At 41.9% G+C, this 18,247-nt stretch overlaps 1 protein-coding gene across 1 annotated transcript in view; it reads right to left on the reverse strand.

Annotated features, from left to right (window-relative positions):
* Positions 1-18,247, reverse strand: part of AR (androgen receptor) — a 77,968-nt gene that overhangs the window by 12,089 nt on the left and 47,632 nt on the right. Inside the window, exons 4-5 of the mRNA XM_064368986.1 lie at positions 6,880-7,167; positions 1,083-1,227 (exon numbers count right to left, since the gene is read on the reverse strand). Coding sequence (XP_064225056.1) covers positions 1,083-1,227; positions 6,880-7,167 — 433 coding nt within the window. The remainder of the gene's footprint in view (positions 1-1,082; positions 1,228-6,879; positions 7,168-18,247) is intronic.

The following is an 18,247-nucleotide window of genomic DNA, read 5'->3' on the forward strand; positions in this document are numbered from 1 at the left end:
GTGCCTGTAATCCCAGCTACTCAGGAGGCTGAGGCAGGAGAATTGCTTGAACCTGGGAGGTGGAGGTTGCAGTGAGCCGAGATTGCACCACTGCCCTCCAGCCTGGGTGACAGAGCAAAACTCTGTCTCGGGGGAGTAGGGGGAAAGAAAAAAAAAGATTATCACTATTAAGGAAAGGGTGAATCAGAAAGAATTTTTTTTTTTTTCCTTCTTGCCTGCTATGGGCCAGACATTCCACATCTGTCAGTTCCATTTAGAAACTGAGTGTCAGTAAACTTAAGGGACTTTCCTAAAGATGCTGATTAAGAAAATAGTAGAACTGAGATTTTAGTGGAGAAAAATGTAATTCCAAAATCTGAGCCACTGGCCAAACTCGTGATGTTATATAGAGCTGGTGGCAGGGCAGGTATTAATTAAACCTGTTTAAGAGAACGAAAATGGTAGGGTCAAGGTCACACAGTCAGAGAGTGGTAAAGGTACTCCTCGCCATCAGTTACTACCATGAGACAGAAGAGCTGGGATTGCCATGGACATACGTTTGAATCTTGTCTTCAACAGGCACTAGCTCTGTGACTTTGGGTGAGTCACTTTATTTTGCTGAGCCTGACTTTCCCAGGCCATAAAAAAAATAGTGTTATTTAGAATGATATTGGCACAAACTAGTTGCTCAGCAAATGGTGACTGGCAATAGCCCTTGGTGGTAGCAAAAGAACCTAAAAAATTTCAGCCCTTGAAGCCAGAGCCTTTCTGCCTCTTTTATATGTTGCTCAAAGTGAAGGGGAGGAATCTTTCCATGTGCTTTTGAGACAAGCTGCAAAGCAGACCAGAAACATGACCAATACACCAGGATTTGTTATTGGGTGGGAAAGGGGTGGTCTCAGCACCATCCTCCTCGCCTCCTACCAGTTGGCTAGAAAGCCAGGGCAAAGCCACCTCATGCTGGGTTGGCTGGCTGGGGCATCCACTGCTACACCTGCAGGTCAAATGAGCTAAGTTTCACTGTCATCCCCATAACTATCACCACCAACCAGGCCTGGCCAAGCTGCTGTATTTAGCGAGGTCTGTGCCCTAGGAGCGCTTACTCATTGAAAACCAGATCAGGGGCGAAGTAGAGCATCCTGGAGTTGACGTTGGTGAAGGACCGCCAGCCCATGGCAAACACCATGAGCCCCATCCAGGAGTACTGAATGACAGCCATCTGGTCGTCCACGTGTAAGTTGCGGAAGCCTGGAGAAGAAGAGGCAGAAGCAGTGGTCAGTCTGGGTACTGACGGGCTGAGCTAAGTCTGAGCCCCTGCTGAGCAGAGATGCTCTGGCATTTGGGCATCCCCTAAGGATCCCCAGGGACCATCCAGGCTGGCCACTAAGGGGTGGTGGGGAAAAGCACAAACTGTTTGGTGAGGATAATATTCCTTACCCTCCCTGCTTCACTGAGCTGCTTAAATGAGCTAATGATGGAGACAAAAAGGGAGTCAGTTATAAGAGAAAAATAATCTAACACTTATTGACTGCTTACATGAGTGAACTTCTTTTTTCTTTTGATTTCTATTGGACTGCTTTTTTTAAAAAAAAATAAAAATTATGGGTACATGATAGTTGTATGTATTTATGGGGTATATGTAACTCTTTTCTAAGCACTTTACTTATATTATCTCATTTAAGCTTCACAACAAGGAGTAAAGTAGGTACTATTATTATCTCCAATCTGTGAACCATGGTTCGACCCTTCTAACAACCCTGGCAGACTGATATTACATATGGTGTATGGGGAGATGTCTTGACAGCCACTGCCTCCTATTCACCACTTTCAAATTTCCTCTCTTGTGTCCATCCCACTCTCTGCCTGGCACTTCCCTCCATTCTTTTATACTCAATAAGTACCTTGGCCCTACTAGTTTCCCACTCTACCGCCATCCCCATCTTACTGCCATTATTATACATGAACAGACCCTTTATGACCTGCCTACCTAGACTGATCTCTTGCCACTTGCCTTCTCATATGCCTCTATATCTCTATTATCTCTGCAAAGGCAGTTTCTTTTGCCTAGAATGCATTCCTCCTTCCCAACCCTTTCATTTGGTAAACACCTACTCATCTTTCTACTCACCTACTCAAAGGCTACCTCTTCTGTGAAGCCTTTTCCAACTCATCTAAGAAGAAAAGGCTTAATGATTCTTCTTTTACCTTCTCATTGCACCTTGCGTAGCCCCACCCAATTACAGCACTCATTACATAGCACTGAAATCTATGTGTGTATATGTATGTCTCCCCTACAAGACTTGGAGCTTCTTGAAGACAGGGACCATAACTTCTTATTCATCTTTGCCTCCCTAATACACACTATGGTCCACGTATTTGAGTGGATGCTTTAGAAATATTACTTAAATAAACGGCCTAAAGACCCTCATTTTTTTCCTTTTGTAAAATGAGAATTAAATGATCTTCAAATTACCTCCCTTAAGCTCAGGGAGCAGAGGGTCCTAGATGCTACCTCCCAAATAACATACAGGTAGAACAGACATGGCCATGTTCTCCTGGAGGTTTTGAAACAGTTGGATGATTAAAGTTATAAAGGCATCACCTCAGAGCTCATCCCTACCAACACTCTCTTTCTCTTCTCACCAACAAATCCATAATTATCTGAAATTTTGTCATCATACCTCATTAGGAATGCTTCCCCAAATTTAGATTAAACGTCTCACTTTCCTGTTGATGACCTCATTTAACTCTCACAATAATCCCAGAGGTTAGGTGATGTGACACTGATTTTACCAACAAGAAACCTGAGGGCCAGAGAAATAAACTGACTTGCCCAAGGTCATATGGTTTATATGTGGCTGAACTAATACTAGAATCCTGGTGTTCTGATTCTCTTCTCCAGTGTTTTTTTCTACTCCACTGCTTCTACTCTGCTACCAAGGTCTCTAGTGTTTGTCAGTCATAGGCTCAGGTCTACATTATCCAGACACATTGTTCTGCTTCGTTGGTCCCTGTCCATCCATAAAGCTCCATTTCCCTTTTCTTTTCTTTTCTTTTATTTCCTTTCCTTTCCTTTCCTTTCCTTTCCTTTCCTTTCCTTTCCTTTCCTTTCCTTTCCTTTCTTTTCTTTTCTTTTCTTTTCTTTTCTTTTCTTTTCGAGCATAAGCCTTTTAGATATCAGGGATTCTACAGTCCCTCATCTTAGCAGTCTTAGCTCCCAGGCCTGTGCCTCCCACTTTCACTGTAATGACACGCTGACAGACCAGCTGGATCCTCAGATCCAAGTATTTCCTGCCTGGAACCCTTCTGTAGCACAGAATGCCTGGGACTGACCCTTCTCAGTAGGAAATAAAAAGCAGGGTCTAAGCATGTAGCAACCAAGGATCTCTTAGAGAAGAGGCCTGGGAGGTTGCACCCTGAACATTTGGGTAGGAGGCAGTGGGGAGCAAGGAAAGCCTTTTGCTGGTGAGCCTTGGTCTTTTGGTGGAGTGTGTGAATGTGAAGACACATGGAAGGATGAGAATTAAACTGTACAGGTATCAAGGAAGTTGACCATACTGATGCTTACTTTTTTTCTCCCTAAAATGCCACAAAATTAACAAAGAGGAGAGAAAAGGGAAAACTTAATATGGCCATAATATTAATTAACAGTCTTTAATGAGAGCTGCTTAACACTCAAGCCCAGTAACTGTGCACAATGTGGCTGGCTAATCTCCCTATAGTCTAATCTGATTATAATACCTGACTCTGTTCTCTAATGCCCAATCTCTGAAGTAGCCTCTATGACTATCAAGGGATGACTGGAGGAAAGAGTAGCCTCAGCCCTACAGATTTCCTTAAGTATGCATACACTCAACACCCATTTGCCACTGTGCTAGGCTGTTCTGGAGAAACAGAGGAGTCATTCTCAGGTTTTGAAATAAACTCAGGTTAAACAGTTTCTTTGAGACTCTGTTTTCTCACTAGAATCCAATTGGCATCATAATTTTTTTCATGTGCAGCAGAAACTTGTAGTCTTGTGTCTAGTCTGGGAGAATGGGCTCAAAGAAAGGCCAGTTTGGAAATCTTTGCTGCTATAGTGCATCTGCCAGCCAAAGTCTTCAGAGAAGACAATTTCATCTTGAGGTCCATGCATGAGCTTCTAGGCAAGGCAGGTGGCAGCTTAAATTGAGTTCAGTGAAAGCAGTGGCTTAGCACTCAAGTTTCAAAATAATAAACCAACATTTACAGAGCATATACTATGTTTCAGGCTACCTTACTAGGTGGTCTTTATGCATAATCTCTTTGTTGACAACAATTTGAAAGGTAGCAATTATTCTGTCATCTTACAAATGAGGACGCAGAAGCACAGAGAAGACATGTGATTTGCTGAAGGTCACAGAACTAGTCCATAGCTAGGATTCCAAACCAGATAAATTAGATTCTAAATATACTGTGGACACCCAGTCTACTCACCCACTCCAAATTAATAGTTATCATTTATTAATGTGCCTGGCGCTCCTGTAGGCAATTTCCGTACATCATTACTGTCACGGAAAACTTACAACAAAATTTATCTTATTAGGTGCCTAGCACAGTGCATTTTACAGGTCAGGAACCCGATCTACTGAATTAGCAAATTACTTGAACGTGTAGGTAATTATAGATAATATGAAGAACAGTTCTTATGAAAGTGGTAATTAGCTTTCTTTTGAAGCTATTCTTTTAAATGACTTGGAGTCGGAAATCATTCAGTCTGACAAGCTAGATGGTGAACTGATATTGGCTTGCAGATTTGTTAATGTAAGGAGTGGGGGGCTTTCCATCCTGGCGGTTGGGCTAAGGAAAGCCCCAGTGACCCCAAGTCACACAAATTCTTCTATAGTGATTTGCATTAGGCTATTGTCAAGATAACCAATTTAGAAACCCCAAGGTCTAGGTCAAGTTCTGGTTTCATGTGTTAAGTGACCAAATGGAGCAATTTAGTTAACCTGTTTGAGCCTTGGCATGTGAAATGGAAATAATAGTTTCTGTGATTCACAGAATTGTTGTGAAGAGTAAGTGGGATCATATATATTAAAAAGCTCTGTAGCCTATAAAATGAGATAAGTGTTTGGAAACTGCTCGGGAAGATTAAACTTTGAATCTCTGTCAAACCCATGATATCAAAACATCTAGCTGAAAAGGTGATAAGAATTAAAGCAACTTTCTTGTTTTTCTTTTTTTGTATCTTTTCCTCTCTGTGGGAACCCTCCGTTTTGGCACAGAGCATATCAAGTCAGAGTCCTTGGGTTTCCTTCCCAGTGATCTTACTGGCTAGTCAACCTCAGCTTCTTAAGCTGATAAGGTGTGAGAGATGGTTAGGGCTGTGACTGGGACCTGTGAATTGGAAATACAAATCTAAGGCTTGATGATAGCCAAAAGGCAATGTCTTCTAATGCAACAAGCCCACAGTATGACCCAAGTGGCCTTCAGTGATGCCTTGGTCCCTCACTGTAAAGCCCAGAGCCACAGAACTGCAGTGGTGCTACAGCCTGGTAGGGTGAAATAAAGAGAGGATTTGGAATCAGGAAAGAACCTGGGCTCAAGTTCTGGCCCTGTTATTTTCTGACCATGTAACTATAGGCCAATCACATCATTCTCAGAGCTTCCTTATTTGGTCTGTGAAATAGGAGAAAGAGTCTAACTTTATAGGATTCCTGTAAGAATCAATTCAAGTAATACATATAAAATTGCTCTGTTTACTATAAATTTCTACATGAATGGCAGTTATTACTGAAAGGCAGGTTATTCGTTGACTCCACAAGAGAAGGTTTGGTTGTTGATGTTTCAGAAGAGTCTGTGAATCACAATTGCAGGTTTAGGAGAAACTTTAAAGAGCATATTCTTCACTGGTTTTCAAACTGTGTTCCTTGGAGCCCTAAGATTTTGCAACAGTGACTTGGGGCTTCCCTGGGATAGTGAGAAAGAGACTGAACTGGTGAGGCCCAGGCCACAGACTCTGGCTTTAAATCAACTAGCTTCACTTGTATCTGTGTACAATTCTTTTGAGAAATAAAGCACTTGCCTGCTAAAGGAAAGTTTGTAAATCATTGGATAGAGGATCTCTAAGAATTCCTTAAGCTGTAATAGTTTAACAACCAGACTCGTTTAAACAACAGATGGCATAAGAAAGAAGTGATTTCCTCATCAATGGGGAACTTCTGTTATCCAACTTCTGTTAGACCAACACTTAGTAATTCTTTCACTATCACCTAATCTTTCCTCCCATTATGATTCCTTAGGTAGTTTAAAGTGCACAGAGCGTTCCTTGAAGCAAACATTGAAAACTGTCAATTTAGTCCAAACCACGCTTTATACATTATACAGACAAAGAAATTGAGACCCAGAAGGGGAAGAGATCACACAATAAGTTACTAGCAGAGCTAAGAGTAGACCCGAAGTGTTCTGATTCCCAACCTCATGTTGTTTCTGCCATACTATATTATGAGAGTTCTCATGATATAGCTCCTGAAGGTGACATTAAAGACTGAATGTCAGTCAGGCTGGAGATTATCTTTGGGTGAGCCTGTGTGTGCAAATATAGAAGAGCATCCTAAGGCATATATGGATATGTCTATGTGATTTGTGATTACGGGAAGATGTGTTGACCGTGTCTGTGGGTTAAATGTGAAAGCATGACTGCCGTGCATCAGTGTGAACCACACAGGATACCCTATAATGCTATCTTTCTCTTTGCTTTCTGAGTCTCAATTCCTGTATGTTTAAAGTGAGACTTATAACAATCCCTTTCCCACAGGGTTATGATGAAGACTGCCTGAGTTAATGGGCAGAAAATCACTAGATATTGTGGCTGGCCCATAGGAGCATTCGCTAAATATGATCCCTCTTATCCCATGCTCCCACTTCCCTTTTCCTTACCAGGCAAGGCCTTGGCCCACTTGACCACATGTACAAGCTGTCTCTCTCCCAGTTCATTGAGGCTAGAAAGCAAGGCTGCAAAGGAGTCGGGTTGGTTGTTGTCGTGTCCAGCACACACCACACCTGGCTCAATGGCTTCCAGGACATTCAGAAAGATGGGCTGACACTCATAGCCTTCAATGTGTGACACTGTCAGCTTCTGGGTTGTCTCCTCATTGGGGCTAGTGGTGCTGGAAGCCTCTCCTTCCTCCTGTAGTTTCAGGTTACCAAGTTTCTTCAGTTTCCGGGCTATTGGGAAGGAAGAGAAACTTGGATTTATCATCAGTGGTCAAAAACACAAAATGCAGCTGCCTCGTTAGAAAAACTGCCCGAGCTAAGAAAATCATCATTCTCCCTGGTCACAGACTCTAAACTCCTTAAGGACAAGTGCTCATTCATCACTGGTTGAATGTATAATTCATCATCCCAAATCCCTGCTAAACCCAAATTTTTCACATCTTGCTTTTTCCTCTGATCCTTGTGCCAGACCAACCTAGCATATCCTTGAATTCAGCTCTGCCTGAATGCAGCCTTCAGTATTCATACCCAGAACCTTTAATTAACTCATTTATTAATATATTAAGGATTCATTCATTCATTCAGCAGACATCCATTGTTAGACCTTTGCTTCTGGGTGACAGAAAAGACACATGCCCTGGCCCAGTCTGGTAGAAGAGAAATAAATGGCCACAATCAACTCTGGAAAATGCTGCAATGCAGGCATCAACAAAAGAGGAAAACACTAATCTTTTTACATAGGTGGGTTTAGAAAACACTTTATATAGAAGATAGTATTTGACCTAGAATTTGAAGGTTGATGAGGATTTCACCAGGCAAAGGTGGGTAGAAAGGGCATAAACAAAAGCACTGAGGAGTGTTTGGGGAACAACTAGAGACTGGTATGGTTGAAGCATATATTGCCTATGTAGGAAAGTGGTTAATAATGAGGTTGAAAGCAAAGATGGTGCTTGATTTTAAAGGAGCATGTACATCATATTAAGAAGCTTGGCTGGGTAAGGTGGCTCATGCCTGTAATCCCAGCATTTTGGGAGGCTGAGATGGGGTGAGTGCTTGCGGCCAGAAGCTCAAGATCAGCCTGAGCAATATAGCAAGACACTACACCATCTCCACAAAAAATAGTAAAAACCTAAATTAGACGGACCTGGTGGTGCACATCTGTAGTCTCAGCTATCCAGGAGGTGGAGGTGGAAGGACTGCTGAGCCCAGGAGTTCCAGGCTGCAGTGAGCTATGATTGTGCCGATGATGCTCTAGCCTGATTGACATAGTAAAACTATGTCTAAAAATTAAAAATAAAGATAAATAAGTTTGGGTTTTATCTTACAAGTGATAGACAAATACTGAACATTGTAAATCAAAGGAGTGATGTACATGTGTCTATGTCTAGCATGTCTAGCTGATTGCTAGGGAAAGAGATTAGAAATGGAGAATGACTAGATCTGTTCTTTGTGTCTCAGAACATAAAGTGACTTGGATTTTAATCTCTCTTTCTCTTTCTATCTCTCTCTCTTTCTCTCTAAACACACACACACACGCACACACACATGTGCGTGCGCGCACACGTGCACACACACACACACACATACATTTTGATAGTTAAAGCTCTTGGAGATGGAAAGGTTGCCAGGCACCCATATCACTGTAAATGATCAAATACTAGATACACAGTGGTTAAGAATTCAAGCATCAAATGGGAATGGGGATTTTAAAAGTGGCCTTGAAGGTCCTTTCCATCCTCAGACTATCAAATTCTATTCTATAATTTTGGGCTCAACATATGGTAATTTTCTGGTATTCCATTTCCCAGTGAATACACATAGTTACCCATAGTTGAACATGCACTGTAACATACATACTGATTTTTTTTTCTTTTTAGCAAAAGGGAGAGGGGAGGTGAAGGGCTGAAATCCTCAATAGTATCAAACAAATGAGAGAATCTTTCTGCCTCTAAAATCAGTCTGTAAAATGGGAACCATGTTAGGAGATAGCCATTGGAAAGAATGATATAAATAACATTATTTAAGATAACCACAATAATCTGAAACTCAAACCTTAAGAACCATCTTCCCCATATGCTCTCACACACACAATTTAGAGGTCCTTAGGCATCCTGATGTTTACTTTGTGCTATTTTTTTCCAGTATTTATATCGACAGAAATATAAATAATTGAAAAGGTTGTAATTCTGAGGTCTAGCATAAGCAGTTGCATCGAGACAGACCATAAACCACTTTATCTCTAATCCCTTTAAAATAATAATAAATAAGAAAGGTATAAACCAAAGAGAGAAGTTGACTGCTCAATCTAAATGGATAAATACAACAAAAACTGCTGCTCATCTGTTTCTGGTCCCTGTGGAAAAAGATACAACCTGGAACTGGCTGTTTTTTAGTTTTTATTTATTTTTTGAGAGAAGATCTCCCTCTGTCACCCAAGCTGGAGAGCAGTGGCATGATCGAAGCTCACTGTAGCCTCAACTTCCTGGGCTCAAGCAATTCTCCCTCCTCAGTCTCCCAAGTAGCTGGGACCAGAAGCATACACTACCACTCCTGGTTAACATTTTTTTTGTAGGGATGAGATCTCATTATGTTGCACAGGCTGGTCTCAAACTCTGGCCTTAAGCAATCCTCCTATCTCAACCTCCCAAAGTGCTGGGATTACAGGCGTGAGCAACCACACCCAGTCTAGAACTGACTTTTAGTTCTAATTAGAAAAATAAGTCCTTTAATGCAAACTCCACTCATGGTGCTACTCAATAAATCACTGCAAGAATGGATTACATGTTTGGACCATCAACTAGGACAGGGAATAAGAAAATGGTGGAGTTGGCGTTGCAAGAGGAACACAGAAGAACTCAGGGGAAAATAACAAGGAAGCCTAGAAAACCAATCCTGAGTGTAAGATGACCTTGTACAACAATCATTTCTGCAGGACTTGTGCACAGCCAGTAATAAGGAGATATGCACATCCACTGACAACTCCCATATCTCACCAAAGACACAGGCTGGAAGGTATGATCTGGGCCAAGACCACCTTCTTGAATTAGAGGCCTGGCCCCCACAATATCTTGTCACTTGGTGAACTTACTGCAAACATGAGTTTTTTTACTCAGCTCCACAGACTGGTGGTGCCAACAGGATCTGCTCCCCTGCTATTAAGTTCCTATAGAAATACCTCATCAGGCCGGGCGCGGTGGCTCACGCCTGTAATCCCAGCACTTTGGGAGGCCGAGGCGGGTGGATCACGAGGTCAAGAGATCGAGACCATCCTGGTCAACATGGTGAAACCCCGTCTCTACTAATACAAAAAAAATTAGCTGGGCACGGTGGCGCGTGCCTGTAATCCCAGCTACTCAGGAGGCTGAGGCAGGAGAATTGCCTGAACCCAGGAGGCGGAGGTTGCGGTGAGCCGAGATCGCGCCATTGCACTCCAGCCTGGGTATCAGGAGCGAAACTCCGTCTCAAAAAAAAAAAAAAAAAAAAAAAAAAAAAAAGAAATACCTCATCTTCTCCATCACTGGGCTTTTCTAGCTTTGAGCTCAGGAGTTGCCAGACCATTTAGTCCTCTTAAGGGTAACTACTATTTTTTTCAGGGCTTTCTGTGTACCTCACTTCATCACATTACATCATTTAATTCCACATGATCTTAGAAGGTTAAAGATATTTCTTATTCTTATTTTACAAATGAATAAACTGAGGTAACACAGCTATCAAAAAAGTGAGAATCCAATAATTTGAACCTCATCTTCTGATTACAAGCCCATATTCTCTCTACTGCCTCCCCAAGGACTCTCTACTGCCTCCCCAAGGAATCCGAAACCCTGAACCCTACTTCTAATTCAAAAGCAGAATTGAGGATTGAAGCCGGGGTTATATCCTCCCTGCCTCCCTTCTTCACCCTTGACTCCAAACTTCATAACTAGTATCAGATCCAGAAGGGAAGAGACGGGAGGCTATGAGAATACTCCAGTCATCTGCCCAAACTGAAATAGATTTGGGACACTATGGTGACTTAACGATTTTCAGCATGAGAAAACAGGAAGGGTTCTTAGAAATTATCTTATTCAATGGTGGCAGATTCAAAGACCTTCAGAGTGTACATAGGCAATACAGTAGGGTGTGCATGCATGTGTATGTGGGAGAATGGTTAGTGCTCTGGTGAACTGGAATAAATGCCTTACTATGCCTGCAAGTGTGTATACACACACCTAGAAGGCATTAATAGATTTAAAAAATTCCTGAAACTTGTGTATTCCACAATTGAATTCAGTCCATAGCCACCATATTTGGACATTTGATGTTAGTTAGTTTAATCTTTCAAGTTAAAGATGGGGAGGCTGAAGCCAGTGAGGGCAAGGTCACCTAGTGGCAAAGCTGAGATTAGAGACAGGGCTCTAATTCCCAATCCAGGATTCCCAATGTTATATTGACTCTCTTTTTGACCGACTTATTCCTGCTGTATCTCAGTACGTGTCTCTCTCAGATCTTTCTACACTTGTACTGCTCAATATAGTAGCTAAGTAGCCACATGTGAGCTATTTAAGTTTAGATTAATTATTAAAATATAAAATAAAAAGCAAAAAATTTTAAAAGTTAAATTAACTAAAACATTAAAAAAAATATAATCCCTCAGTTTCACCAGCCACATTTCCAGTGTTCAAAAGCTACATGTAGCTACTGGCTGTATTATATTGGACAACATAAGATACAGAAGATTTTCATCATCTCAGAAAGTTCCATTGAATAATGCTGTGAATGTACACTGTTCTCTGGGGCAGCTTTCCCATTTGTAATACCCCACTAAAGCTGTTGAAAATGAAGAAATGAATACAAATGGATTATACACAGATGAATCCATGGACTTTTTCAAAAAAAAAAAGGTGGAGGGACACACAGAGCAATTGGTGACAGTGAGATCAGTGAGATATAATCTGTTACCTTGACTTTCCCACCAATGACTCAGATCTCCCTGGGATCATGACTCTTGAACCTAAGCAAACTCATTACAAGTAAGATCAATATGTGCAGAGACTGTGGGGAGAATCCATCAAGATGAAATAATTCCCCTTTCTCCGTATAGTGCCAGTGAGAACTTGGCTGGTATTCTCACATCCTCCTCCCCAGGCCTATATGGCATCTGCTTAAGGAAGAGAAGCTGCATTCCCACTTGCCTCCAGGACCCAGGTAGTGTGCTTGTCCCTATGACCACAGTGGCCCTAGCTGCACCGGGTGTTCTGGCTTCTCTGCCTAAAGAGAGTGACTATACTAAAGGTAATTGAGATCAGACTCCATTCATTCTGCCAGCCGATCCTATGTTCTCTCTGTAGCACAGGCCAGGATATTGCTAGACGACTTGGAATTCTGGACAGTGAGGCTTTCTAGTCTCAGCTATTACTCATTGCCCAAGGACTTGTTTTCTTCCATGAAGGCCACCCCTATTCTTCTCCTGCCCTCTGCACCTAAGGCCCAGAGTCAAATCTAATTCTTCCATATAAAATACAGGTCAGATTGTCACTGTGTCAAGGCAGAGAAGCATTGGCTTACTTAAATTTAGTGATAAAGCAAGGAAAAAGGGGCAGTATAAGTGGATAGTTTTAATAGTATGTGAGTTGCTCACTCTGTCCTATTAGTCTTGGGTCAGAGCAGTGACAAAAATGGGCCGTTGGCAAGGGGCTCTCCTGTTCCTAACTCCTCTTTAGGAGATTGGAACACTTGGCCTGATATCATGCCTGGATCCTATGGGGAACTAACTTTTCAGTGCTGGGGCATTAGACCCCTGTGGGAGCTATCTCTACAGCACCAGAGAAAAATTTCTCAAATCAGGTTCCTAGGGAGGAGCAGATGTGACCAATCTGTAACTTTTTTAGCTTCCTTAACCTTTAGGTACTATTCCAGTCTCACTCCTTGCCATCCCAAGATATAGGTCTCCTCAACCATGATCAAAGGAAAAGTGAAGGTGATATGAAGTTTCCAAAGTCTTAGAAAGTTTGAATCCCTCTGCCGAAGGTCAAAGACATTTCTCTTCTCCCTATCTCCCTATGAAATTTGACACATGGAAAGAATCAACATCTGTGGTAGGCTGACTTCTAAGATGGTCCCCAAGATTCTGAGGCCTTAGCGTATACATCCTTCCTTCCAGTCGTTCAGTCAAGCACTAACCTAGATGCTGTTGTGAAAGGACTAGGTAGATGCAATTAAGGTCCTAATACAGTCGAGTTTGAAGGGTGGTTATTCTTGATGGACCTGACCTAATCAGTAGAGCCCTTAAGGGACTGGGATCCTCTTGGAAAGACATCCGTAGAGTGAGAAACATTCAACACAAGGAAGAGTCTCTGCTGCTGGCTTTGAAGGTGTTGGGGTCCACATGACAAGAAAAGAGGGCAGCCTCCAGGAGCTGAGTATGGCCCTTGGTTGGTAGCCAGAAAGGAACTGGGAACCTTATTCCTACAACCACAAATAACTGAATCCTGCAATAATTACCTGAGCTTGGAAGAGAATCCTGAGTTCAGATTAGAATGCATCCTGGTAAACACCTCCGTTTCATCCTTGAGAGAGTCTAAACTGAGAATCTAGCCATGCTGTGCCAGACTTCTGACTTACAAAACAGTGAGCTGATAAATGTTTGAAGCTGCTAAATTTGTGGCAATGTGCTATGCAGCAGTAAAAATGAATACATCTTCCTTGTAAGGAACTGTGATGTAGGACAAAAGAATGGGCTCTGGAGTCCGACAATGTTAATTCAAATCCCAGCAGCATTAATTACTACTTTAATGATTTGAGGTCTTTGTTTAGCTTCTCTGAGGTTTAGTTTCCTCAATTATAAAATGAATGTGCTGCCACCTATCTCTTAGGGCACTTGTGAGAACTAAATAAGAGGATGCCTGGCACATACTGGTTTCCACTCTCCATTCATTCCTAAAGATTAACGAGTGAATGGCTTGCAGGGTCCCTAACTCAGGCATGGAGAAGGGTAGAAAGCAGGATAAACAGGGGTCCAGAAACAGCAAGGAAAGCAAGTGTGAGACAGTATGAAATGAAAAACAATAACCGAGGTTCTTCCACACATGAATGCCTGTGAAACTAAATTCAGATCTTAAATTTAATTCTAAATGCTAAGTAAACAAAAAAGTGTGTTTGGTGCAGGGCTACAAATTCTTTGTGAAGCTAGACTAGGCTATACTTTTGTGAATGCATGTGAGTATGTGTGTATGCACAGTGCTTATATACTGCAATGCTTAAATCTAAAAGTCATAAACTCAAATACCTTCACAAGTCAGGCAGACACATAATTGAGTAAAAAAGCCTGGCAAACATAAATAGGAAGAGTTGGGGACAGTGACAGTGATTGATGCACTGCCTGGGGCAGTCTGTGTCAATTTTCTAAACAAACACTCTGCTGGACAAACAGAATTCTGCAGGTGAATTTTGACTCCGGGAAAACCAGTTTGTAGCCTTTACCTTAAATCATGCCAGCCATCTTTCCATCTACTAGGACTAGAATCAAGGCATCTCACTGTATAACTTGAGGATTAGAATGTCAGAGAAATACTGGATTGGGAGTCCAGTATTCCATTGCGGGACCTCAGGAACATCTTTCCCTCTGTGGCTTTTAGTTTCCTTACACATCTATGATGGTAGCAGTTAAGAGCAAATATTCTGGAGTTGGACTGCCTCATTTGTAACTCTGGCTCTATCAGTGACTAGCTGTGTAACTTTGGGCAAGACTTAGCCTCTCAGTATCTCAGTTAATGAATTTGTAAAATGGGGATAATATCACTACTTAATTCATAAGTTTGTTATGAAGGATACAGACAATGTGGTGTTGTCTGAGAGTAGAAGACAGATTCTATACAACCAGAAGGACTCCAAGATTAACATGGTGAAAAAGCGTACTGAACTCCAGGAGGCAGAATGCAATAATGACACTGAAGTTCTAAAATGTTTTTCACGTAAAAGGCTTATTATTCTTGATGGTGGTATTCAGAGTCTTGTGGGATGTGTGACTTTGAACAGATCTCTTGATTTCTCCTATGCCTCAGTTTTTCCATGTATATAATGGTGATGACATGACTTGACTACTGCATAGGACTATTTTTAGGAGGAAATGAGATGAACCCAGTGAAGGTAGTCTGCACCCTGTGACTGTGTATGCCACTGGGTAGGTTCTGACTTTTTCTAAAATTGATCTCTACCTAGAAATCACTCTGAAAGACTGATTATGGAGCTAAAATGTGAAAAGTATAGTTTTCCATTTTGGGCAACTGATCTCAAGTCAAAGGTTGAGGGTCAAGCTGGTAGGTTTCAGAATCCTAAGATAATAATAAGTCCTACCGCACAAGGTTGTGATTTTTCAGATGAATATGTTTGTAAGGTGCTTAAAACAGATTAAATTATGTAAGTCAATCAATGATTTTTTACTATTGCTGGTTACTGAGCCCCACATTCTCCACTTCATGCCCTTTATCCCAAGCAGGTGAACTTTCTGAAAAAGTGAACTTATGAAACATACAGAGTTTTCACAAGGACTGAAATGTAATAGAAGAGAGAATTGGAGTTAGAAGACTACCCAGACACCAGTCTAGTACAATGGTAGAGCCCCAAGAGTCCTATAAGTTTTTTCAAGGGTTCCTGAGAGGAGGCAAGGTGGGCCTGAACTTGTGGCTCCAAGCACCCCACCTCCTTTCAAACAAGAACAGAGGCACTTTATTCTGTACCTATGTTTGGGACTTGGTGTCAAATTTGGTTTAGAGAAAAGAGTCCATTTCCATAAAAGGAGTTCAACGGCCTTGGATCTTGTCTATCCCTTCCTTTCCCCTCTAAATCAATCCTTAAAGACTGTTCATACTGAAGGGCAAAAGTTAAATCATGTCGAATGTCACACAGCTAGAAAATGGTAGAGCAGGAGCTAAAACCACTTCCAGGATGGTGCTACTCTTTATATTTCATCAAGTTGAATAGCATCTTACTGGAGAGAAGGATCAGTGGTGGAAAATGCAGATGGGTTAAGAAGAACTAGGATAGGGATGAGAAGCAGGGAGCAGAGCCAATCCTTGGCAGGTATGCAGTGAGGGATTAGTAGGGAGTGCAACCAAGTGGGATTAATAAGTGCATGTCAAATTCTCCCAGGCAAGAAGCCTCCTTGATTCTTTCCCCCAAGTCTCCATTCTCTTCCCAGTCCCAATTCTGGGTCAGAGAAATTGCCAGGGGAAAGAATATCAAATTTTATCTTTCAAAGTTTATGTCGGACTTTTTAGTCTAATGGTAAGTTCATGGAGGAGTAAACGTAATTAATGATAGAATGATATGCAATGCTGCACATCCTTGCCAAAGCATAGGATCCAGCAGCAACCGTCTCCAAGTCTCCTCTCTCTGACTACTGAGCCAGAAGACAGGGGCTCACTGTCCAGATGCCATCCCGAGTGAGGGACAAAAGATTTTACCAAAAACCTGCTCATACGAAATTGCAGGGCCTGGAAATGCTTTTGAATACCAGGCTTTTCCATTAAAAAAAGTAACTACATGAATTTAGAGCATACATGCTTTTACAATTACATTTAAACTGACATTAAAAACAAATGTGAAACGGTCCAAGCTGAACAGGTCAGCATGACCTGGAAAGCAAATGAGAGAAAAAAAAGAAAGAAAGGGAAAAAAAGAAAATAGGTCCAATGTTAACAGCATTAATTCCGTCAGTCTGTTGTAAATAAGAAAATACGATTGGTGTATTAATGGCTTTATTAAGGGAAAATTTTACTAGCAGAAATATGCAACATTCAAACAAACAGAAAGCAATTAAAAATAAACCTTATTAGCCTTTCAAACCACATTAGGGAACTTCTTGTTGGTCTGGAGATTAAAATTCTGCCCTGAGGGAAGGGAAACTCCCCTTCTGAAGTCCTTCCTTGCCTTTTCTCCAGAATGTTGCTGAGTCAGAGGAAAGAGAAAGGAGAGAGAGAGAGAGAGAGAGAGAGAGAGAGAGAGAGTGTCTGTGTGTGTGTTAGTGTGTTTAGACAGACTGGAGAAGAAGGTGGGAAAAAAGACAGGCTTCGGGGCAGGTCAGAGAGAGTGCTTCTGACTCTCTTATGTGTCTGTCCCTGGCCTTACAGACTCCACTTCTCCACCAGAAAGAAACTGATTTCCATATGGAAGCTACAGAGCAGAGAGAGAACAAAATATTCCAAATTCTAAGTGACTCTTCTTTGACATCAATACAATGTTTGAGTCTGGCTTGGGAGAAGACTGAGGCCTCACAGCTGATGAAGAGAGAAACATGTGATGTGAGAGAGCAATTGGGGAGTGTGGCTACAGTAGGGCTAGATGTAATAGGGAAAGTCTGATCCATTTTCTTCCACCCTCTCTTCAGTAGGAAACAGGAGAAGTAGGCAATGGTTCTGATTTTGCCTTCTTCCTCCTTATGAAGCTTCAAGTATGTGTGAGCTTCTGAAAACAGAGTCACCTTGACTTTAGGAATAAAAATTGTCTGACTCTAGTCTCCCGGTGTGTTTGAAGAGAGGAGTTGGCGGGCTTCTCCAGGAGAAGCAGAAATCTGGTCCTTGTTTACTGAACTTCTGTGGATCAGCTACTACCTTCAGCTCAGTAATGGGGCCTGAGGCTAAGATCTAGGTCCTTGGCAGGGGTCCTGAAGACTGAACCTAAGGGGGAAATACGAATTGCCTAATAAACAAATAAAGATGGCCACAGGAACCTCAGACAGACGCAGTTGCTTCTTGTCCAAGGTGACACCTTGAGTCCCATCAACAAAGTTTCTCCCTGGCAGCACACTGTGAAAAGCAAGCAATTGAGTCAGAACTTCACTGCATCTGTCTGAGTCAGTGCCTGGCCACCATCATATATGATCAAGAACAATCAAGAAGCACTTTGGCAATGCCAAGCCACATTACAGGGAACAATAATCATGATACTCACAACTACTTAAATGGACTGCTATTACTTCTACAGCCTGTCCTCACAACATCCCTGTGAGGTAGGAAAACACTATTGGTCTTATTGGAAGGAGTCAGCAACCAAGAGAGTAGCCCCCAACCCCAATGTCAAAGTCTGTGTTGAAAAGCAAAAACCTAAGCTTGTAAGACTCAAACGCCAGGTTTCTCCCAAGTGTCCACTACAGCCCTCTAGAGCCCTCAGTTTGAACGAGGCAAGTCAGCCTTTCTTCAGGGTCTGGTCGTTTTGAGATGCTTGCGATTGCCAACCCGGAATTTTTCTAATATGAAAGAGAGACACTGTTGAATGTAGCAGTCTAAATATGGACTTGTGTCTAGCAGGCGCCATAACCAGATGCCTAAGTCAGGTC

The sequence above is a fragment of the Aotus nancymaae genome, unplaced genomic scaffold, assembly GCF_030222135.1.
Source record: "Aotus nancymaae isolate 86718 unplaced genomic scaffold, 86718_ANA_hifiasm-v0.15.2.pri h1tg000081l, whole genome shotgun sequence".
Classification (NCBI taxonomy): domain Eukaryota; kingdom Metazoa; phylum Chordata; class Mammalia; order Primates; family Aotidae; genus Aotus; species Aotus nancymaae.